At 44.2% G+C, this 23,907-nt stretch overlaps 1 protein-coding gene across 4 annotated transcripts in view; it reads left to right on the top strand.

Annotated features, from left to right (window-relative positions):
• Nucleotides 1-23,907, top strand: part of SCMH1 (sex comb on midleg homolog 1 (Drosophila)) — a 132,716-nt gene that overhangs the window by 5,825 nt on the left and 102,984 nt on the right. For 3 of the 4 annotated variants that reach the window (XM_019548036.1, XM_019548039.1, XM_019548038.1), the window contains 4 exons: nt 8,745-8,829; nt 12,737-12,805; nt 22,332-22,402; nt 23,439-23,673. In XM_019548036.1, coding sequence (XP_019403581.1) covers nt 8,805-8,829; nt 12,737-12,805; nt 22,332-22,402; nt 23,439-23,673 — 400 coding nt within the window. In that variant the 5' untranslated portion in view covers nt 8,745-8,804. Of the gene's footprint in view, nt 1-8,744; nt 8,830-12,003; nt 12,185-12,736; nt 12,806-22,331; nt 22,403-23,438; nt 23,674-23,907 lie in introns of all 4 variants that reach the window. The other variant, XM_019548037.1, reaches the window with a different exon arrangement.

The raw sequence follows: 23,907 nt of genomic DNA on the forward strand, positions 1-23,907 counted from the left end.
CTGGGGGAGAGTCTGCGATTTAGTATAAGAAAAGCTGTGGCAAGGCTAGGAAAGGAACAAAGTCCTTGGCAGTGTTTCTTTCTTACTGGGTGCAAGATGCAAGCTGTGCATTTCTAACAATACTCCATTTCTAACAATATTCCATTTCTAACAGTTCTGTCATCTACCACCCCTGAGAACAGTCTAGCTCCATCCTCTTTGCAACCCCTTTCAGGTAGTTGAAAGTTGCTGTTAAATCCCCTCTCAGTCTTTTCTTTTCTAGTCTAATAAGATCAGTTCCCTCAGCTTCTCGTCATAATTTATGTGCCCCTGCCCCTAACCATTTTCATTGCGCTCCACTGGACTCTCCATTTTGTCCACATCCTTTCTGTAGTGGTGGGCCTAAAATTGGACACTACTCCAGATGTGGCCTCACCAGTGCTGAGTAGAGGGGAATAATGACTTCCCTTGACCTGGTGGCAGTGCTCCTACCAATGCAGTCCAGTATGCTGTTAGCCTTTTTGGCAACAAGGGCACGCTGTTGGTGCATATTCAGTTCATTGTCTACTGTAACCCTCAGGTCCTTGTCTGCAGAGCTGCTGCTCAGCCAGTCAGCCCCCAGCCTGTACTGGTGCATGGGATTGTTCTGTCCTAAGTGCAAAACTTTGCACTTGTCCTTATTGACACTCATGAAATTTTTTTTTGTTCCAATCCTCCAATTTGTCTAGGCTTCTCTGAATCCTAATCCTACTCTCCAGCCTATCTACTACTCCTCCCAGTTTGGTGTCATTTGTAAACTTGATGAGAGTACACTCTATACCAAAGTTCTCTCCTTACTTTACTTTTGCAGTAAAAGGGATAAATAGTTGGCCTCCTCCTAGTCCTTGCTAATCTCCTGCGATTCTGCTATTCCTCTGTTACTTTAACCCTTTCTCCCAATCTGATTCTGCTATTCCTCTGTTACTTTAACCCTTTCTCCCAATCTGCTTTTTCAAGTCTTTTCTGTAATGTAAAAGTCTAAATTTAGCCCCTGTGGAAGAAACTGATTGTTTCGTGTCAGTTTCTCTGCTGTTCACACAAAGTAGTGACATCCAACTAGACCAGTCAGGTTTCACACTGCTGCAGCTTGCAAAAGCTTTGAGCAGCAGCACTAGCAGCAACTCCTCCCCCCCTGTTATTTGTTGGTGGTGCTGATTACTGTTACTTGAGCACTTTGTTACCAGTAAATATAACACCAGTAGCAGTGGAGGGCAAAACCTACATCTTCTTTCTGCTACTAATGGGATAATTGCCAATTCAGGTTTCCCCTTCTGGTCAGCTTGTTATAAGATGGAGATTCTCTTTTCTCTAAGTGGCTGTCCCTTCTCTAAAACATTCTTTGGTGAATGATAAATTAAGATTTGTTATTTCTCCTGCCTAGATGGTCTAGCACAGGGGTTGGCAAGCGATGGTTGAGGGGCCAGATTCAGGCCACAGAGCCATTTGTTTCAGTCCATGGGGCTGGGGTTTTCAGTGCATTTGGCTGTGGATGCTTTTCCTGTGCTGCTCTGGGGAGAAGCAGCAGGTGCAGGTGGGTCCTAGTACCTGCCTTCCCACCTCTGACCTGAAATATGTCATTCTGGTTGCCAAATACCGTTACGGAATGGGAAGTGTTTCAGGGACGCTTTGAATTTCAGCTTTTTTTTATATAACTGGTATTTAATTTCTAGAACCTCATTCCTCTGTTTTTCTGTGTTCTAAATAGTGATATGGACTGTAAATGGAGGCTTGTTTTTAACTTTTTCCATAACATGTAAATGCTCTAGGAGATTCTTCTCTGGCACCCTCTTCCCTGATAGTTGTTGTGATAAATATGACTGTTCCCCTGTTCCTGATGCCAGGAACCTCTTTCATGAAAGCAGTTGATATTACATGTTTACAAACATCCTTGAAATATGTGGTAATTTCACTTGCTTTTAACAAGGTTTCTGCATGATTATTAAAATAAGATGAAGTAGGGGAATCTTAGCATGAAATATGGCTTATTAAGGCTTATTAAAATGTATTAAGGCATTGTGGTTATACAGGATTAGTAATGGGATATTGAGCCTTTCAACTCGGTGGTTTAAATTATTCCCACATAGGTAATAATCACAAATTATTACTAGCTGTTGGCTGCATGTTAGTCTATATGGAATGGTGGATCATTGTGCTCAGGGAATAATTACCAGATGTTCCCATGGGGCCTGTCCTGGATCTGGTTTTGTTTAACATCTTCATTAATAATTTGGAGGATGATGGGCCAGCACATGCTTACTGAATTTGCAGAAGACACCGATCTCAGTGGAGTTGCATACATGCTGGAGGGTGGGGCAAGGATCCAAAATGCCTTGGATAGATTGAAAGAATGGTCTGCTATCGATCAGATGAATTTCAACAAGGACAAGTGCAAAATCCTGCACTTGGGACATAATTGCATGCACAAATGCAGACTGGAGAATGATCGTCTAGGCCGCACTATTGCAGAGAAAGACCTGGGGATTTACGGTAGACCAGTGGGGGCCTATCTTTTTGGCAGCTGTGCCACAAATTAGCATTGTACCTTCCATCAGTGCCACTGATCCCTTTCCCTTACTCATTGTGCTTCTTAGTGCTCTGCTCCCTGCCCTGTGCTTCCTGGGCAAGTTGCTCTGCTTTCTGCTTCCTACCCCATGCTGCCTGCCTAATCTAATGCTCTGCTTTCTGCTCCCTACTTTATCTACCACTGTGCTGCCTATCCTCTTCCCAGTCTGCTGTGTGCCACACACAGGCTGTGCATGTCACTTGTAGCACCCATGCTGCAGGTTGACCACCTCTGTAGTAGAGCATAAGATGAATATGAGTCAGTGTGCTGTTGCTGCAAAAACAGCTAACACCATACTGGGTTTCTTTAACAGGAATGTTACTTGCAACTCTAAGGAAATCTCTCTCCTGCAATGTTCAGTACTTGTGAGGCCTCACTTGGGGTGTCCAGGTTTGTGCCCTACACTTAGAGAAAGATGTGGACAGTGTGGAAAGAGTTCAGTGTAGAGTCACAGAAATTGAGGGGCCTAGGAGGCAAGACTTACAAGGAAAGGGTGAAAGAGCTCAGGTTATTTAGCATAGAGAAGAGAAGAGTGAGGGTGGGATTTGATAATAGACTTCAAATACCTGAAGGGTGATTACAGAATGGATGGAGATGGGCTTTTCTTTATGGGAAGCAGGATTAAGGGCAATGGCTTCAAGTTGCAGCAGAGGAAGTATTAGATTAGAAATTAGGAGGAACTTCCTGAACAGAAGGGTGGTCAGGCACTGGAACAGGCTACCAAGAAAAATTGTGAAACATCCTTGGAAACTTTCAAGAGAAGGTTAGACAGGCAGTTGGCTTAGTCATGGATGAGCCTGCTTTGAACAGGGGGTTAGACTAGATGACTTTCAGCCCTACTTTTCTATGATCAATTATATTTGGTCCTGCTTTTAGCAGAGAAATGATCCTTTTGTTTAATATCCAAGTCCATTTTCTGCAAGGGACTGTCTCTGTTTTTTTAGAAAATCATTTACCACTTTTCCATGCTGAACCACTGTGGTGGTCTCCAAGGAGAAATAAAAAAACTGGAATAGACTATGGAGAATAAACAGACATTTTTTTGCTTCAAGGTAATCAGTCCCTTTAGCAAAGAGTTGAGCTATAGCTGTGAAGATAGTATATGGTTCATCTACTCTGTTTTTTGAACTCCATGATCTGTGTCCTAATAGCATCAGAGCATCTTTCACACACTAAAGAATTTTGCAAAGGACAAATTGGTATAGGAGGCAAAGGTGAATTTTCAAAAGTACTGTCGTGGCATAAAATCAGAAGTTCCAACAAAAGTTAGTGGGATTTATACTAGAAGTTATTTGGATGCTTTTGAGGAGGTCAGTATACTTGGTGTGACCTCTCCAAGGTCACACAGGAAATCTGTTCCAGGACAGAGACCTGAGCACAGGTATCCTGAATCCCAGTACAGCCCCTTTCAATGTAAGATCTTCCTTCTGTTTTGTTGCCAGAGGACTTCCATTGCCAAGATTGTTAGCTGGACACATTCCCAACAAAATGAAATTAATAGAGAAAATTCAGGGAAGAAACGTTAAAGTAAACTGTACACTTTAAAATAAGTGTATTTGTGTGTCCCTTTGAATTATTGAAAGGAAAATAAACTGCAGTTGTTTTGCTCTGTATATATGTAGCGTGAAGTTTATCTTGTGTGTTTCTGTTAGGTTGGACACAAACATTTAGTCTCTCTTTGTTTTTACTTACTTTTATTTTAGAGATTATTTAGAATCACAAATGTCAGAGGGAAACTATGTTAGTTTAGTTAGTTAACTCCTCCATTCCATTCTTCTAATGGAAGAATGTTTAAAATGTATACAATTCTTTCTTTTCCTATTAAAAACCTATTTTACAACCAAAACTTTGAGTCAGACTGTCTAAAGAGAGGTCTAGTATTGCTGTCGGAGAGATTTGACATTATATTGCAGAGGTACTTTTGTGACTGTCCCTGCTTTCAGGCAAAAGATAAGTTTATTGGCACAGTTATATATTTAATTACTTAGTTTAGGGTCAAACTTGCATTTGCTAGCTTTTCTGTGGGCCTGTTTGGGGTGGAGCCTCTTATTTTAGGCATTTTTCAATCAGAATTTAGACATGCTGTGTATTACTCAGGACAGGTAGAATTGGCTTTTTGACCTCACATGTTTTTGTTTTGTGTGAACTTTGGTCCTCATGTTTAAAGTCAGTTATGACAGGAGCATAAATACTTTGACTTGTAGAGGATGGATTTCCTTACCAGCCACTTTCAAACTGAGAAGTAAACACTGAGTAAGTTGGACTTTGGTTGCAGCAATAATAGAAAAAATATTTCCTGGATCAGCATCCAGTTCCTCATCCTAGTTGCATAAAACTTCTGTGATCAGTTGAAACTGCAAGTGCTCAAGCTGGGATTATGTTCCCCCCATTTCCAAAATTAATGTTCTGTTTCTGTGTGCTTCTTGCATAAATGTCTCGTCTCTACTCCGGCCCAGCCCCCCCTCCCTTGCTTCCAGAAACACTTAGAGGCTGACTGCCAGACTTAGGTCTTTTCCAGTCTAGAGAAACCACACACACACACAGGACAAAAGATCATCAGCCACCTTAAAACCAAGTTGGGCCAGGTGCTTAGAGACCCAGCACATCCTGTTTGCTTCTACATGAAGCTGTTCAGAGCTGAGCCTGCCTGACCAGAGGGCATTCAACACCTGTTTGGAGCAGGAGCTGTCCTTGGTTATCCATGAACAGGAGCTGTTTTTGGCAGAGTTGACCGTTGCCATTGCTGGCCTCACCATGGGGAAGGTGCCAGGCCATGATGGATTACCTAGTGAATTCTACAAGACCTTCTAGCCCCTCCTCAGCCTAGACTTCCTGCGTGTGTTTCAGGAGAGCCTCTAACATGAGACCCTACTGATCTGCTGCCTCGAAGTCCTCATGCTGCTGCCAAAGAAAGAGGATCTTGGTCGTATTTAAGAACTAGGGACCAGTATTACTCCGGTAAATCTATCAAACAATCCTGACCAAAGCCCTGGCCAACCAACCCAAGATGGTCCTGGTCTCAGCTGTAGCCTCCAAACAGAACTACTGCATACCTGGAAGAACCATCTAGGAAAAGCTGATCCTCCTGCATGACCTGTTAGCAGCTGTGGAACTCTTTGACCTAAATATTGGCTTTGTCTTCCTGATGAAGAAAAAAAACTTTTGATCAGGTCAACCATGCATTCTTATTCCAAACTGTGGAAGCCTTTGTCTTTGGACCCCTGTTCAGCTCAACTATCCAGCTCCTGTACCGAGACATTTCTTGCCTCCTGAAGGTGAATGGGAGCACTGTGTGTCCTGTTGCCAGCATTTGGGGGCATCTGGCAGGGCTGCTCCCTATCTGAAATGCCCTATACCAGGGGTGCTCCCTCCAGCCTGTCACCCAGATGCAGCCTACGGAGTCAGTGCCTCTGGCCTGCCAGGTTCCCCACAGGTCATAAAAATTGGCAGCAGGGGAGTGGTGGCCCTTAATACAGCCACTCTCCTTCCTCTCAAATTCCCAAACCCCAAGTCCCACACAGGGAGCTGGGCTGGACTGCAACACTTTCCCCCTCAGAGCTTGGCTCTACCCCCTTCCCTTCTGTTGGGGTGGGCAGTGCCCCCTTCTTCTGTGGGGCTGGGTTGGGATCTGGACATGTCCCCTTCACTCTCCCTGGGGGGGCAGGGTCTCCTTTCCCCTGTGAGGCTGCATCGGTGCCAGCCTGCCCTTGTCCTTCTCCGCACAGCCTGATGGTGCCCACTGTGCCTACCTACAGCTGGACCAAGCACTGCCAGTCTGACCCACCAGGCAATAACATTGAGCACCACTGCTCCACATGCTGTCTTGGTGTCCTATGGGCCTGGCCGTTCCATTAACTGCAGCCCCAGCTGCTGGCTCCACAGCTAGTGACAGTGTATGTCAGTGACATGTCTGTTTTTGTAAGTAGTGATGGTGACATCCAGTCCCTGACCAAGTGTTAGTGGGCTTATGAGCATACCTTCTCAGCCAGTATCAACTGGGCTAAAATCAACAAGTTTCTGCTGGGCATTCAAGCCCCAGACCTGTCTGGAGGACTGTCCTGGTGCTGCAATAGCTTCAAATCCTAGGGTGTTTTCTTAGGCCCACCAGTCTGTTTAGGAAAGAACTGGGAAAGCCTCAGTGAGGAGGATGAGGCATGACTCCACCAGTAGTGCTGGCACCTATTCACCCATACTGAATAGGGGTTCTGGTCATCAGCAACCCGACAGCTGCTACTCTGGCACAGGTGTGTCATCCTGAACCTGCCAATGGCATTGCTAAAAATGCTGTTGAAGCTCCATGTGGACATCTGGAATGGGCACCACTAGCTCCAGTGGACTGTCCTTTACCTGCCCATGAAGAGGGTTAGGGCCTGATTGAGCTGATAAGCGGGGTGGCTGCCTTATTCCTGAATGCCCTTCAGTGCCTCTTCTTTGCTGGTGAACCTTTTCCCTGGTGATAGCTGGTCTCCACTTTCCTGCATCATGTGGAGGACTTCAACCTCAATCAGGAATTTTTTCCTCTTTGATCCTGATCACCTGAGCTGGGCTGCTGTCTCTCTCTTCTACCGCAGCCTGACCTGGCCAAGGCAGGCACCTGTGCTATCCAGAGTTGATGCAGAAGCCCATTGGTTCCTAACCTGGCCTTGCAGCAGGGGTCACTGACCCATGCCTTTGGAAACCTCATTGCTTCCCTAGTCCAGTTGCACTCCATCAAGCTGACCATCATCAACTTGGCCCAGGCCTTACCAAGTTTTGGTAAGAGCCCTCACTAACTTGCTGGGCCTGCACTCTGTCTGTTTTTCCTCATGCCTCTTGGCTGAAGTGGATGCACTTGACCTGGCGGGCCACCTCTGCACATGAGTCCTTGTTGGCAGCTTGCTACAGGCCTCCCCTCACACTTCTCCCCTCTCATCACTACCTAATTCTACAGGCACACAGCGATGAGAGTAGCAACCCCAGTATTCTGCTGCCCTCCCTGTTCCCATTGAGCAAAGTGATGAGATCTGCTTTGGGATCCTGTCTGGGAAGGCACTGTACATATGGACGATCAAAGTACACCATGCTCTTGTCTTCGCTGCTTGCCTTGACAACCTGGAGGCAGTGCCTAATGGCAGCAATACCAGTGCAAGCCCTCCCAGCCTGGTGCACCCTGTACAAGCTACCCATTGCTAAGAAAACTGGTGACCTCCAGTAGCAGCTGCTGCATGAGGCCCTGGTTTGGATACCTTTATTCACCATCAAGACCTGGCAGTGTCATCAACCTGCCTCTTCTGTAAAAAGGAGGTAGATGGAGACTCTCTTCCATGCCGTTCTAGATTGCCCCTGACTGTGACCATTCCATACAGCCCTCAGTGCCCTCTTTGGTACAGTGGACTTGAACTTCTCTGAAACAACATACATTTTTGCTATCCTGTACCGAGCAGCTGAAGGAAGTGTGATCTGTGTGGCCACATTCCTGCTGGGCTGGGCCAAGATGGTAACCTTGAAAAGCTGCAGAAATCGGCTCGCAGGGAGCCAGTTCTGCCAACGTCCTAGAACTCTTCTGCTTCTTGGTGCAAGCGTGCATCATATTTGACTTTAGACATGCCACCTTGCAGCAAAATGAACCAGTGTGTCGCACTAGTCCATCAAAGGGGCACTCTGCAAGGTGGAAGACACAGCTAGTCCTAAATGTGTAACACCATGAAGGTTGTTGAGGGGAGGGGTTTTCAGTCTCTGGTAATATGAGTGTTTTCATTACCAACATGTTTCATGCTTGGCCCCTGGGAGGGCCAAACAACTTTGCACTTCCATCTTTTGTTTTTAATATTTTTATAATAAAAGCTTTTGAAGTTTTTAAAAAAATCTTTCCCTCTCTCAGTGAGTGCCCCCCACTTCTCTCCTAGGCTCTGTTGTACAGTGAACACAGAAATTGGCATATACTGCTCTTGTTAATTTATGCTGCTGCTACCATTACTGTAAATTTAAGGTTGCTCATTTAGTAGACGAAGATCCTTCTAATTCCATGCTGTTTAAAATGAATCACATCTTTTTGCAGTTGGAGGTTTCTAATTAGCTTGAGGAAAAGGATATTTATTTTTTATCTACCTTGTATTTAGTTAATGTTGCAGGTAATCGTGTGATGCAGAATTGGGAAATTTATCATGTTTTTCTTTTGTCCTAGACATCTTCAGGTATCTAAAGGCAAACCAGTTTTAATGTAAGGACAGCAGCAGGCGGTATAATGCGGAAACCAGGCTCTCAAACAGGTAAGTGGTATTGACCAGTGTAGGCAGAGACCTGTTGTTTAGTTGGGTATAGGCTAATGACTCGATTATAAATTGCTGTGGAGCTGAGGCAAGAGGGGAACATGTGAGATGTGTGCCATAGTCTAGGGTAGGGGCCTACATGAAGGGAATGGACTGAGTCTCATTGAATTGTTTAGTCAGGCCTCATTAAAGAATGATCACTCAGACTGGTAGAAGTTAGAGAAGAAAAATCCCTTTTAGGTTATTTCACCCATCTTCATCCCAGCACAGCTTCTTCAGGACATATGCTGAGCTTAACAGCTATGGAGACTTCTTAGTCCCAGTGATATTGTAGGATGCATTTCTGGTCTAATCATTGGGAAGCTTGCACTGTGGCTGGCTAGCTGTTGTTGCTGTCTTTGGATCAAAGGTCAGGTTGCAGTTTCCATTTCTGTAGACCTATTTTGTATTTTCATGCATCAGTAAGTGTCACAGGCTTTTTTTAGCCAGAAGTGCTAATTCTTCCTAACTTCAAGGCACCCTTATATATGTGAGGTATGATGTTAGGTGGTGTTATTGCCCTGTGGACCCTGTTCCATTCATTGTTAGTTCTCCCAGCGTGAAGAGAGCTGGTACTCTGTTGTCAGAAGCCTCTCCCTTCTTTCAGTGCAGCATGAAACTGAAGATCAGCCTATCTTGTGGAGCTCAAATGTATCTCAGGTACTTCTGGTGGTCTGAATCTTTTATCCCGTAACAAGACGATTATAACTGTAGGCACAAGGAATGCTCAGTAGTTACATGCGAGTTACCTGTGTGCTGTTCGTTTAAACAAAGGTGAAAAACAAAATAGGCTGTCTGCAAATGAGGTTTTCAAGGCCTTTTTATAGAAATATTGATTTCCTTTACTGTTGTTCCATACATGTGCATTTGACTAGTATGATTTCATCGCATTCACTACCGGAGAATAACGGGGTGGGGGTGAGGGACGGGACAGTAAAGGGTGCAGCATCCTCTGCAGTTCTTTGTCCACATCTGCCACATGCACACAAGGTTTACCACAGGAGATTCCTGTGCTCAGTTTCTCTTTCCCTTTTCTATATTTTTAAACTTCCCCTTTCCTTCTCCAATGGCACATCTTATAGGAGAATTATCCTCTTTCTAGTGCCACTTGTCCTTTAATGAAGCGAAAGCAAATGAAGGAAAACAGGGAACAGGGAAAGCATGCTGTGAGGCAGCTGGAGGGCCTGGTAATAAAAGAGACAGGTTGATGATTAGTTAGCATGATGGCCTGAGACCTGACTAGCTGAATTCAGCCCTGCACACAGCTTGTCATCTTTTTGCTTTCTAGAGCAGGGTGCCTCCTGCCAGTGTTGCCGTTGTGACCTTTGCCCTGTGAATGCAGTACCATATGTTCCAGAATCAACAACTGTGTTGAACACAGATGGGTTCCTGTTCTGTTTACCTGGTTTTTCTGTAATGCATTTGACTTTTTCAGTCAAAATAATTTGCAGTGAAATCTCTCTATTCCTTTAGCTGCTTTCTCCATGTGTTGCTTTCGTATTCTCCCTAATGAAGCTTTTTTGCATTTAAAAATATGTTAACAGTAGAAGTGTGACTTGCCCCATAGAGAGCGTGATAAAAGCTGTCCAAGGCAGACAGCCATACGAACACATGAAGGCTATCATGGAGGGCACACTCCTGCAATGCTAAAGGTTACATAAGACCCTTTGATAGTTTTGTCTTGTCTGTAGCGTCTGTGCTTTGTATGCTTTATCCCTGCTTTCATAAAGAGTTGGCAGACCATCTTGCCCCAGGGGAAATAAGAGTTATGGTAAGGATATCCTTCCATTTTGCTCATTCGCGTCTGCATCGGAATACAGGCAGTCCTCGACTTACAACGTTTCTAAATTGACACCATTTCAACTTTCTGACGTCAGTTTCGACTTTACAACGCTTGATCTGACGAGATGCCATGCCAGCAAACAAGTTCGCTGTGTCACCCATCTCCCTGGAGGACGTCTGTTCAAACTTCCTTGGACACTTTCTTTAAGAAAACAGACAGGACTCCAGAAAAACCTGCAGCCAAGACTTCTGAGAAGACTCCAGCCAAGAACCCTTCAAAAAGTCCAACAGAGTCACCTGAAAGAAGTCCTTTCAAATCAGTATGATTGCTATGTACAATATAAATACATTAATGGAGCTATATTACTCATCTATAATTGATCGAGTACAAAATTCTGGGGTATTTTTTATGAAAATAGTGTATCAGGCCTTGGTTCAGAAACGAATCCCTCATTTATAACATTGTTTCTTATGAGGAAGTTGGTTCCAAGTTATGTTTCAGCTTAAGACATGGTTTTCAGGAACCAATTGTGTCGTAAGTCTGAGGACTGCCTGTACTGTTTTGCTGGTTGGGCTGTTTGATGATGTCATAGTTGTACACCAAGTCCCAGGGGTTCACATGAAAAATGTCACCATTGAAGTACACACAGAGTCCCCACATCCACTATCTAGAATGTGTGAGAGCAAGGAGCAGCTATTATGAAAGCATGGGTGACTGGAGCATAGTGATTATAAATATGAAGGAGAAAGTGTAGCAGTTTTAAAGCATTTCCTTACCCACATTGTACAATTGAACTTTCAGCAATAGTTTATTGCGTGGATCTGTCAGCTACTTCAGAATTTTTAAACTTTTTTTATCCACATTTTTCCTCCTATTCTTTCACTGGGAACTACTTTCCCTAATAGAAGGATATGTTTCATAAAGTGCTACAAAATTGCTTTTGTGTTTTAAAAATAGCATTACAAATGCAATGCAAAATAAATGAGCTGGTCTGTAATAGCAATAAGACATCTCAGCATGTGCATTAGTCAACTATCAGTGTATGGCACTGCCTTGGTTGATAAGCAGTTCACCCAAGGAAGGCATTAGTAGCTAACTAATGCATGCTGTGTTGGTGCTTACTGCTCTGTTGGGCTTCTTTGTTGGGGGAGAGTTGCCTATTTCTTGGCATGTCAGACTTTGGGAAGGGTCTTGAAAGAGTTCCTTTATTTTTATGCCTCTTCACATTCTCTGTGGCCATCACCTTTGTGACCAAAGAAGACTTGATGCGATACCCTATGGTGCCCATCAGCACTATTCATTGAGCAACCTGTTGGGTGCTTAGAGCTGTCTTTGTCTTTTTCCTTCCCCAGGAATTGAGTAGTACCCACAGTGATTCCCGGCCCTAATGTCCTGGGCAGCGATCAGCCCGTACTGATGCTCAAACATCCGGTATTTTGTGTGTGTTGGGACCAGCATCCTTCAGGACTCTGGGGAAAACCATTCGTGTCCAAGGGACCTGAATAGCCAAGAGAGGAGCTAGGCAGATGTGGGGTAAAGGAATAGCTATACTAACCTTTATTTGCCAATGGGGACCTGATCCAAACTCAGCCCTTCTATGCATGCACCACAAAAGGAGTAGCTTCCTCACTCTTTCATTTCCATTCCTCACTAAATCTCTCTCTCTCAAGGCCAGCTTTTAAGGTAGTTTAAAATGATAAAAACTGAGTTGAAAATTTTTGTTTCTATGCCTCATTGTTTGTCATTATGGATGAATATTAGCATACAAGGGTTGATGAAGACCAAGTAGTAACCTGAGGCCAAATGTTCCTTCTCTTGAGCTCAGGGTGGGCTATAAACAAACAGGAGATTGGCTCCTGAATTCAACCCCTTATGTGCCTTGTCCAGTGAATGTCACTACTATATGTTGTTTGGCAGTCTGTACAGGGAGAAAATGAGCCAAACAGTAGGAACTTGCCCTTGTCCTGGGGTCATTTCTTTCCTGGGAGGTACAAAATGCCTATGTCAAGTGAGCAGCTGGTTGAAGACTAATCTGGAATCTGATGGGCTCCCCCACTGACATGAATGCTTTGTTTCTTGCCTTAGCCATAGACTGGAAAGATGGTAAAAAGCACAAATATGGCCGCCCATCAGAACCTTCCTCCCAATACCAAGGTAAGAAGGTGTTTCTCACCCCCCTTTTGAATGTATTGATTTGTCTGGGATATAACTCATCTGATACGCTGAAAACTTAGTGCAAACTGTTTTTAAGTGATTCTCATCTGTAGCGACTTTGTGTAGAAATTACTTAAAATTGTGTCCCATGTTACAAAATGTGACAGTAAAAGGCTACAGATAAGTTAGCATCAAAAGGTTTTCTTTACTTAAGGTAAGTTCTCTCTTTTATATTCATATGAAACTGTTAATTCAAGCCTGCTCTTGTAGAGTGGGTGTGGTTGTGACTTTATCAGATCATTCATTGAATGGTACACATTCCTTCTTTAACAAAAGCAAAATGATTTCCCCAGCCCAAATGGGAGCCCCTTATGCATCAGCCGAATTGTCAGTCTCTTCAGAGCTGGGACAAGAGATGCAGTTAGCAGCACCTCTCTCCCCTTGGAGATCACTGTTTATCTAGTTCATTGGCCAGGAAGGCTGCAGTCCTGTGCAGAGCATCTAGGGTGCTGCCAGATTGGGGGGGGGGGGGTTAAACCCCCATACTTTACCAGAAGCAGGGATGTGTTACTTTGACCTGGCTCTGCAGCGTCTGGGTAGATCTCTCGGTTCAGATGAACTTTTTGTCACATTTTATCTAATAGCTGATTCAATCAGCTATTAGATAAAAAGTGCCAGAATAGCCCCACTAAAGCACCTGATTTATACAGATGTTGGGAAAACTGGGTTCAGCTGCCCTGGGCTTGGTGTAGGAGCGCACTGAGTTTAAAGTAAAGGGCCGGGGGTTTGGGGTTTTTTTGGTGGTGGTGGTGGTGTTTTTTTGTCATGTCTGCAAGCAACCTTAGAGATTGTTTATAGAACTGATGGGACCTGCTCTCTCTTCCAGGGATGTGCATGCAAGTTCTGACTGTTTGGCCTGTGTGTATAATTTATGACAAGGCTTTAGGTCTCACTTTCTAACTACCATTTATAATTTTCTTTTGTCTGTAAAGTTTAATTTCAAGATTCCCCGTCTTTAGAAATTAAAGTGGCATAAATCACCATCTGGCTTTGTGTTAGGCAGTCTTGTTTTTCTTGAGGTCCCTGTTGAGGCTATCTTGAGAGCTCTGTCTGCTCTGGGGAAGTATTTGTTGGTTGTCTGTCCCTGAGCCTTGAGTTATGGCATAAAAACCTATGCAGGGACCTGAGGCACAGAAGAGAATCCCTGAAGATTGTCTCTCTCACCTCTATCTTGAGCATTATTTGCAATTATACGCTACTATTGTGGCTTATATGTTCTGTCTAGAGTCTTCCTATTGGGCTTCAGGGATTTTCCATAATCTCCCTTTTGCAGGGCATTGCATCATTCCCATGCATGGGGAGGACTTTTTTTTTAGTGACAAGGAACCTCTCTGAAATTAACATAAAGGCATACAGTCTCAGATATATCAGTCAAGCTAAGGAATTACTGGAGAGGTATAGTGTACTCAGGATTGAAACAGATAATTATCTATCTATTGAACAAGTACTTGGTGTAAAATAGGAAATGTCTTTTGGGAACAAATGCTCACCTGCGTTGCTCAATATTTTCTATAAATTCTGAGTACTTGCGTCTGAATATGCAGACACAGTTACTTCCCAGATGACCACTGCCCTAACATGAAAAGGGTTCCTCCCAGAGATGAAAGTGGAACCAGGCAGTTCTTAAAAAAGAAGAGTAATGATCTAAACCAAATGGGCTAATGCTTTGTGCAGGCTTACATGTTATATTTCAGAGTGGGAAAGCAGAGTAAGTGGCAGTGCATTATGAGTGCCATGATTAGTTACACTGACTGTTAATCAAAATAACAGTTAACCAGAGCTTTTGAAAACTACAGTAAAATACGACCTGCAGGAATTCTTCTCTTATAGAGTGAGATGCTGTTTGGAAACGTGCAACTAGGAAGGTCATTGATGTGGTTGGAGTGTGAGCAGACACTGATATTCTGTCGTCTTTCTGTGTTAAACTTGGTTAAACCATTCGGCTTTCATATTCACTCTTGAAACTATTTAGCTGGCTTGCATATGGGACACAGATTTTAACAGGATGCTTTGATCTGTAGGGCACAGCCTCCTTCAGAGATGTGACCTGAAGTGCACATGCATTTTTTTCAATAGGATTGATGATACCTTGAAAATCGAAATGCTAATGGAACCCAAACCAGATTAGAGTAAAACAATAAACAGCTTTATTCAAATTCCAGGCAGAACCACATTAAATACAGCATTGTGAGGAGGACAGGCAGATTGGGGAGTTCAGGAGTTAGGTTGGGTCACAAGTATATCTTCTATGATGAGACGACTGACTCTGTAGAAGTGGGCAGAGCAGTGGACATGATGTACCTTTACTTTACCAAGGCTTCTGTTATGGTCTCCCACAACGTTCTTGCAAGCGAGCTAAGTAAGTTTGGGTTGGATGAATGGTCTGTAAAGTAGGTAGAAAACTGGCTGGATTGTCAGGCTCAGAGGGTAATAAGCAATTGTTCCATATCAGGTTGGCAGCCAGTGTCAAGTGGAATGCCGCAGGGATCAATCCTGGGGCCAGTTTTGTTCAATAATATCAGTGACCTGGAAGATGGGATGGAGTGCATCCTTAACAAGTTTGCAGATGACACTGACCTGGGGGGAGTAGTAGCTACACTGGAGGATAGGGCTAGGGTTCAGAGACCTCAACAAATTGGAGGATAGTACCAAAAGAAATCTCATGAGATTAAATAAGGGCAAGTGCAGAGTCCTGCATTTAGAATGGAACAATCCCAGGCGCCTGTACGTGCTGGGGATGACTAGCTAAGCAGCTGCTATGCAGAAAAGGGCCTGGGGGTTACAGTGGACAAGAAGCTGAATATGAGCCAACAGTGTGCCCTTGTTGTGAAGAAGGCTAACAGCATACTGGGCTGCACTGGTAGGAGTGTTGCCAGCAGTTGGAGGGAAATAATTATCCCCCTCGATTCAACACTGGTGAGGCCACATGTGGAGTACTGTGCCCAGTTCTGCCCCTCCCCCTCCCCTCCTTACAGACAGGTTGTGGACAAGTTGGATAGAGTGCAGCAGAGGGCACTGAAAATGGTTAGGAGTCTGGGACACAACTTCTGAGGAGAGGCTGAGGGAACTGGGCTTATTTAGCCCAGAGAGAAGACTGAAAGGGGATTTTATTAGTCTTCAACTACGTGAAGGGTGGTTCCAAAGAGGGAGGAGCTGGACTGTTCTCAGTGGTGGCGGATGACCGAATACAGAGCAATGGTCTCAAGTTGCAGCAAGGCAAGTTTAAGTTAAATATTAGGAAGAACTTTCTCACTAGGAGGGTAGTAAAGCACTGAAATAAGTTATCTAGAGAAGTAGTGGAATCTCCATCCTTGGAGGTTTTTAAGACCCAGGTAGACAAAGCTTTGGCTGGGATTATCTATTTGATGATGGTCCTGTCTTGAGTGAGGGGTTGAACTAGATGACTTCCTGAGGCCCCTTTCAATCCTAATTTTCTATGATTCTATTGTGGCTTATTGTGGCTTGTCTCCTTGTTGGTTGGTGTATGGGGGGGTGCTTTATTTGTATCAGAGGGCCCAATTCTGCCAGTCTTACTGTAAGTAACACCTTCATTGGGGTTACTTGCAGAATATAACAATTCCTGAAACGAGAAATAGTAACAGAATCAAAGCCTTAGTTTCCTTATTGCTGTAGTTAGTGTAGTGTTGAACTTCTTGGTTCTTGTGTGCTTAAATGTCAACTATAATTCTATTAATGTCATATTTCTCATTGAATTTTTTGTTTCATTTCCTCTCCTTAAACAAAAAATTTCTGGTGTTGTATGATTTTGCTGAAAAAATTCCCAGTCTTATTTAAGAATATGGTGCTCCTAACTTGTTGTATAGGATTTCTGATTTGCAGGAGGAGGTGAGGGAAGTACTAAAAAGGTGAAGTATCAAAAAGGAGTAAGTGAATATTGTGCCTTTGGTACATTGTAGCAGGTTCGAGCCTCAGGGGCAGCTGTGATGCCCCCTAACGGCTGTATAGCTCCTGCCTGGTTCTGTCTCTAAAGTTGCTTTCCCTTAATTGCTCGCCCACCACACCTTGTTATTAAGGGTTAAATAAGGGAGGCTGCCCATGGGCCTTGGAGAGAGCGCTTGGAGGATTTGGACTAGGGAGCAGAGCCCACCAGGCCAGGGAAGGGGCCTAAGTCCAATCAACTCCTCAAGGGGTCCCTCCCCACTAGTCTCAATCAACCTTTGTGCTAAATAGGCCTTCTCAGCCTGGCAGTGCCCCTGCAAGGAACCTATAGCCCAGAGGGCAAATTGTGTGGCTCTTTTCCTCTCCTACACCACAGCGCAAGCCTTGCAGGTGTTATCACTTCAGCTGTTTGCTTCCCTTAGCTCCTCTCAGGATTCTCAGACCCCCGGGTCCTTCTCTGCCTTTTACCTCTGGGTCCTCCAACCCTGAGTCCCTCACACAGTCCCTCTTGGCTGGGGAGCCCTTTGTGCCCCACTCAGCTCCTTCCCTGGCCTGGTGGCCTCTGCTCCCTTGTCCAAACCCTCCTCTGGGCTGGAGAACCCTCTGTGCCCCAGCCTGGCCCTCTTCCAGCCAGGTAAGCCTGCAGTCAGCCCCCACACTACCTGGAAGCTGCCTCTCAGGTAGCTTCTCCCATTAAAGTGGCAGGCACACCACAGTCCCCTGCTACATACATACTGGACAACCAGTGCTGGAGACTAAGGGCCAGCTTCTCTTCCATCTATTAGGCATGTAAGGGGACTTGGGCACCTAAGTGCAATCCTATTCCATCCTGCTCAATTCCCTGAAAAACAGTTAATGAGAAAGGTGGGTGGGTCTTGCTTTTGCTCACTGCTTTTTTGTGATTCCTTTTGGGTCAGGTGATCATGTCAGATGAGAAAAGTAGATCCAATACAGATTTTCATGGACTTGAACAGGGAAGACTAGACTTGCATGTAGGTGCTTGTGTCCACTTAGACATCCGATAAGCAGAATAGAATCTTGCCCTAAGCCCCTCTTCCACAGAGCAAGCAACAGTGGGACAAGGTCTCCCCTCCACCTCACCCCCCTTGCTGCTTTGTCCCTGTGCTGCATTGTCCACTTTTCATAACAAGAGGAGAGTTTATTCTCCATGGCCCGTTCAGTCTTTGACACCTCCGCTGAATTAGTTGATGGGGCTAGTTAGTGCCTACTGTGATGATAGTTTGTATGAAGTGAAGAATTGGGCCAAATCTTTTGGTGCAGGTGGTTGACTAACCATGCAGAACACAATGTTCAGTTGTTAGCCACATGGGCCAGATGTGAAACTGAGTTACAGCAAAAAGCTCCTTATCCCACTGTATTACCATGTTTGACGTGTTTAAAGCCAACAAAGAAGTAGAGAGTTAAGAGACAAAATAGTTGGCCTGTGTTATGCAGGAGGTTAAACTAGATGTTTCCAATGGTGCCTTCTGGCTTTGTAGTCTATATAAACACAAACACTTGTCTGGAATTATTTAGACAGGGATGATCCTGTCTTGAGCAGGAGGATTAGACTAGAAGACCTTCTGAGGTCCCTTCCACCACTTGTTTTCTTTGGGTTTATGCATGTAACAGCATGAGAAAGCACATAGCATATGTGACCTCTCTTTACACAGCAAGACTGGAGGCCTGGGCTTCATTTGATACTGCTGGAATTGAATATGCAAGTTAATGGCCACATACTTGGATCAACATAGTAAGTAGGATTTGGGGAGGGACAAGGAGAACAAAGCTTAAGATGATCAAGCTTGAGATATCTGTCTTCAACTCTGCTCATGCTGTTTTCAAACAGTGTGTTTTAGATGTGTTCTCTACTCCCGGGCCAAAAACACTCTGGAATGATCTCTTTCACTGTTTTTCATCATTAGCAGATTTCTCTTTTCTTGATAAAGTTCATTTATGTCAGTCCACTTGGTATACCATTATCTTAAACAAGTCCTTGCCCCTCTCTGTGCACTTGTTTCCTCATCTGGAGTATGAGGATAATGTTGTTTGTTATCCTTTGTAAATAACTTTCAGATTTGTGGATGAAAAACAATATATATTAAGAGCTATATATTATTATCACTTAGTGCCAATACCATACATTGTATTTATCTGGAGCAGTGGTTGTCAAAGGGGATGCCATGAGCCCTTTGACAGAGATGCCATGGTGCAGGTGCCAATGTAAGTTAGGTGGAACTGCCCTGCTTGCCTCCTAAGGAGGCAGATTGGGAAGCAGCTGCATCTGGAGTCTGTGCTCCTCCTGCAGTCCTTCCTGGTTCAGCGCCCCCATGCATCTCAAACAGAGGCATATCAGGCAGGTGTGACTCTTTGTGGGAAGAGCTTGTGGGGTTGGACCAGAAAGGGCTGTTGCATGATTGTGTGCTCCAGCCATAGCTGTTTGCACTGCCCAGCCAGAGGAGTGAGGCCACAGGGGAGTTTTACCCAGGACAAAAAACTCATTAGTTATGCCTCTGCTACTACCTGCTCTAGGTTTATCAGATAACCCTAGTATAGGCAGAAGTGTATGGCAGGATCCTGGTTGAGAACTACTGTGGTAAGTAGAGGCAGTAAAGCAATGGGTCTTAACTGGGGGTGCTGCCAAATTTAAAAAAGTTATGGAGGGGTGCCTTGAATCTAAAAATGGTGAGAACCACTGACCTAGAACTTGTCCTTAAACCACAGACCAAGGGTTTTCAACCGGGGATACATGTACCCCTGGGGTACTTGGGATGGCCTCGAAGGTTACTCGGTTGCTGCTGCCGGAACTTGTGCCGTCGTGCCACCAGCACTTCCGCTGCTGGCGTGCTTGCCGATCAGCTGCAGGCGACCCTCCTGTTCGCCGATTGGCCGCCGCAGGATTCTCCCCTCCTGCCTTCTTCCTTCCCCCCCGGCTCATCGACAGGCCGCTGGGGGACTCCTTCCTTCTCGACCAGCCACCAGGGATACACTGACCCAAAAAGGTTGAAAACCCCAGCCATAGACCAAGCTCTGTCTCACGTTAAGGCAAAGGATTAGACACGCCAGAGTTCACTGTCTTTTTCATTGGCCATGAGGGAGTAATTTTGAATGGAAATATCTTGTATTTTAGTATACTGTATTTATGTAAAGGAATTAGAAATACTAGACTGTTAGGCTTGAACCCTGCCACGTGGGGGGGGGGGGTTGTTCCTAAAAAGTCCTCTTCAGTAGAACTTAAACTTACCAAATGTGAATTGCAAGCAGTGCTCTAGATATCTTCACAGTATAGTGGGTTGGCAGCCAACTAAAAATAAGCCTACATGAGTTTGTACCCATACTCTGTTTTCAGCGACAGACAACTGTCTCAGAAATTCTTTGCTCATGTTGGAATCCTGTAGGCTTGGTCTGTGCTTGATTTTAAAACATTAGATGCAGAGAGAGAAAAATACGTCTACGGTTTTTAAAAAAGAATACGTGTTGGGTGGGAGGTATTTTTAGATAAAATGTTAAAAAGCTGTTAAGTTCCTTATTTCAAAGTTGTTTAGTCTAGTCTCTTAGCGTCTAATACAAAAACGGGACTTAATTGCCCAAATTGCACCTTAGGCAGAACTGAATGGCTTGTGGCTAAAAAAAAAAAAAAAAAAAAAGTCTCCACTAAAATGCTGAAGTACTTGGGAAGCTGCAAAGCCTTGCGTTTTCAGACAAAAACTCATTTAGATGCCTACATACTAGTTGTTGCACTTGGACAAAGCTCCTACCGTCTTGGCTGAGCTGAGCGTTTAGGTGTATTTCATTCACCTATAGTCATTTGGGATTCATAAATCAGGCACAGCCTTATATGCCTGAGGGGGCAGTCTGCATACTCATAGCATACTTAGCAAAGACTGGCAACACTGAGATAAGCGTCCATTGCTGGTGTGTGTGGTCAATGATAGTGGTTATCACCTTCTATATAATAACCTAGGCATTCTGTTCCCTTCTTGGTCATCTAAGTATCCAGATTTGATCATTTACGTAGCATTTTTAGTACTTGGACACCTGGAGGAATTCTATTCCTGGACATGTAGCCCTACACATATGCATGACTGTGGACAACTATGTAGGTGTGAAGCCTGGGCATGCTCACTGATAACAAAATATGAAAGACTTCTCACCTTCTTTTCCCCCGCTCTGTTAAGACCTGAATCAGTAGGGCACTTATCTGGGAAGTCAGGAGTCCTGGGTTCCAGGTCTGCCTTGCCCTTATGGGGTTTGAACCTGGGTCTCTGACTTCCTAGTGCAGCACTTGAACACCACAGGGCAGCCAGTCTCCTTTTAAGTGCTCTTCTTAAAGCTGAGTCACTAGCTGTGTTTGCTTCTGTCTAACTGGGGAAAGGGCACAAGCCAGAACTAAGGGCCCCTTCTCTTCTTGGTCTCATCCAACTCCAGTGTACTTCCCTTTCATGGCTGCCCAGGGTGCCAGCTTCAGAGCTCTGTAAATAAAAATATATTAAATGATTATAAAAACTAGTTTAAGTAAAAGTATACAAAAAACTGTCCAAAGTATGCTACTCTGTGGATGGGAGATGGTGGGAAAGTGATGTTTCTGTTATATTATTTGAGGAGGAGTTGAGTCTTTATGTATTCTGTCATAGTCCTGCACGGGACAGAGTTAAAATTATATATGTAAGCTTAACATTTCCGTTCCTAAATGTTAGAGTCCTTTCATACACCATGTTAAGCATGTGGAAGCGTATACACACTTAACTATGTTTTTTATATAAAAAATAAGCTGATTAAAACCTGTTGTGAGTAATGAAAACAGTAACTGGCCCCCCACAGATGCTCTTGTAATGACTTGAAAAAAGGGGTCTCTTGGGTGCTGCTCAGGCAAATAGAGGCTAGTGCCATGCTGGCTTTTGTACAAGGTAATTTCTCAGGAGCTCATCTAAATGATGGAAGTTTTGATTGCTATTCCCCTTTTGACAGAATAACATTTTTGCAATGCATACCTGTACATTTGAAAAGCAGTACAAACAGACCCTTCCCTTTACAGCAGTTTTCAGCTGAAGGGGCTTTTCTATTGAATAAGGTCTGTTCTGTAAATCTCTGCCCTCATGGAGGATGCTTCAGTATTGCCTCAACTATGGACTGTTTGTTCTAGATGATTAATTGCTGGCCAGTCCACTAATCAGCTACTTCTTGCCATACGATTCCTGTTCAGATCTGTTTGGTTTCTTACGGGGAAAAAACAGCCTGTGTTTAAGCAGCAGCCATGAAGTCAATGGCATGTAAAAGCTTTTGGGGTGATTTAGATCTCATCCTTCAGTGATTTGTCCTTAACTCCAAGACTGCGCAGTATGTCTAATGCATAGCCTGAAGGAATCATTCTCTACGAGACTGTGCTAACTCCTTTGACAACTTGCACCATTCGTGCAAGCCAGGGATATGGATAGTGCAGAGAACACCCCAAGTTAGTTCTTCCATGCGCTTGGTCAGTATCAGGTTATAATGATGTAGACTTCTCTTAGTTTTTTGCTATGCTGTCAGCTCCTGCTTAAATCCCTTTATTTCCTCTCTCCTGCAGGTCACTTCACCTGGGAAAAATACCTGAAAGAGACATGTGCCATCCCAGCTCCTGCCCATTGCTTCAAGCAGGTAATTGGTGGTGTAGTGTTATGAGAACAACAAAGGAAATGGATAATTCCAGATTCTAGTTCAGAGCAAATCTTGGAATAGAGAAAGCGAACACTGGGCAGGAATGTGTGTATGATGAAGCAAAGATAGAATAGATACATTTAGGCAAGCCATATATGTTACAGAACAATCCAGGGGAGTAACTCTCAGATGTGCATGGATACGAATATTAGAGCATCTCTTTGTCTCTGCAGGACTTGCATGATGAAGGGAAATGTGTAGATTGGATCATTAGTCAGTGTGAAATATGATTTAAGTTTCACTGGATCCACACTAGTAAAATGAACGTCCTGCCCACTTCTCTTCGATGTTTTCCAATTATTGGTGAGCCAAATAGTGATTTCTAAGGCATTGGGCATTTGGTCAAATTGCTGGAGCTGCTACCATAATTATTAGACCAGCTGATGCAAAGGACAAGGAATAAACTAATAAAATGACAGTGGGTCTGGATTAGGGGACCTGGGCTTTGGTATAGACTAAGGAGAGTATAGGGTTGGAATATCAGAGAAGATGCAAATCAGAATTAAAAGTTCAGGTTACTTACTGTGTTTAGTTTTAGGTTTGGTCTGTACTGTGGTTGGCTTGGGCTAGTGCTCTGAGCTGCTGACTTACAGGTTCAAAATATGTTTTAATATGGTAGGGTGTTTTTTATTGAAGGCGACTGTGTGTTTATGGGAGTGGTTAGATAGCCATTTCTGTGTAAGATGGGTGAGTGGTGCTCATGGAATGAAGCCCAGGAGAAAAATCTGACCCAGGATGTCTAGGTGAAGTCTATGATAAAAGGCTGAATTGTGGATGGCAGGGCATCAGGGCCTTGGCTCACTGAGCTTGCTCTGCTTTCCTCTGCAGTGCCTGCTTCAACACTGGGCTTGGAGGACACTTTCTAGCTTCAGTTGCCCAAAGAAGTGCTGAAGCAGGTAGTGCTTGTGCCACAGGAAGGAAATGGCACATGTTGGAACTCCAGGCTCTCACTGGATCCTTGTTCTTTTCCTTGTAGTCATATACTCCACCCACTAATGAATTCAAGATCAGCATGAAACTAGAAGCCCAGGACCCTAGGAATACCACCTCCACTTGCATTGCTACTGTGGTGGGTCTGACAGGTGCACGCCTCCGCTTGCGTCTTGATGGCAGTGATAACAAGAATGACTTCTGGCGCCTGGTGGATTCTGCTGAAATTCAGCCCATAGGGAACTGTGAGAAGAATGGAGGGATGCTGCAGCCCCCATTGGGTGAGTCTAAATTCTCACTTAGCCAATAGAAACCAGCTACTATGCCATGTGGGAAAATCTAGTATCCTTTGCTTTTCCAGTGGAGTATGGACTCTGCTTCCCTAATAGGGCAATCTGCACTGCAGAGTTAACTTGGATTCTCAACTAGATATAACCTTTAACTGAGCTGTGATCCACATACACATGCCCCTCTTGTCTAAGTGCAGTATGCACATTCAGGCAAACTGGCCCAGC

Source organism: Crocodylus porosus, unplaced genomic scaffold (assembly GCF_001723895.1).
Source record: "Crocodylus porosus isolate Cpor-Errol unplaced genomic scaffold, CroPor_comp1, whole genome shotgun sequence".
Lineage (NCBI taxonomy): Eukaryota > Metazoa > Chordata > Crocodylia > Crocodylidae > Crocodylus > Crocodylus porosus.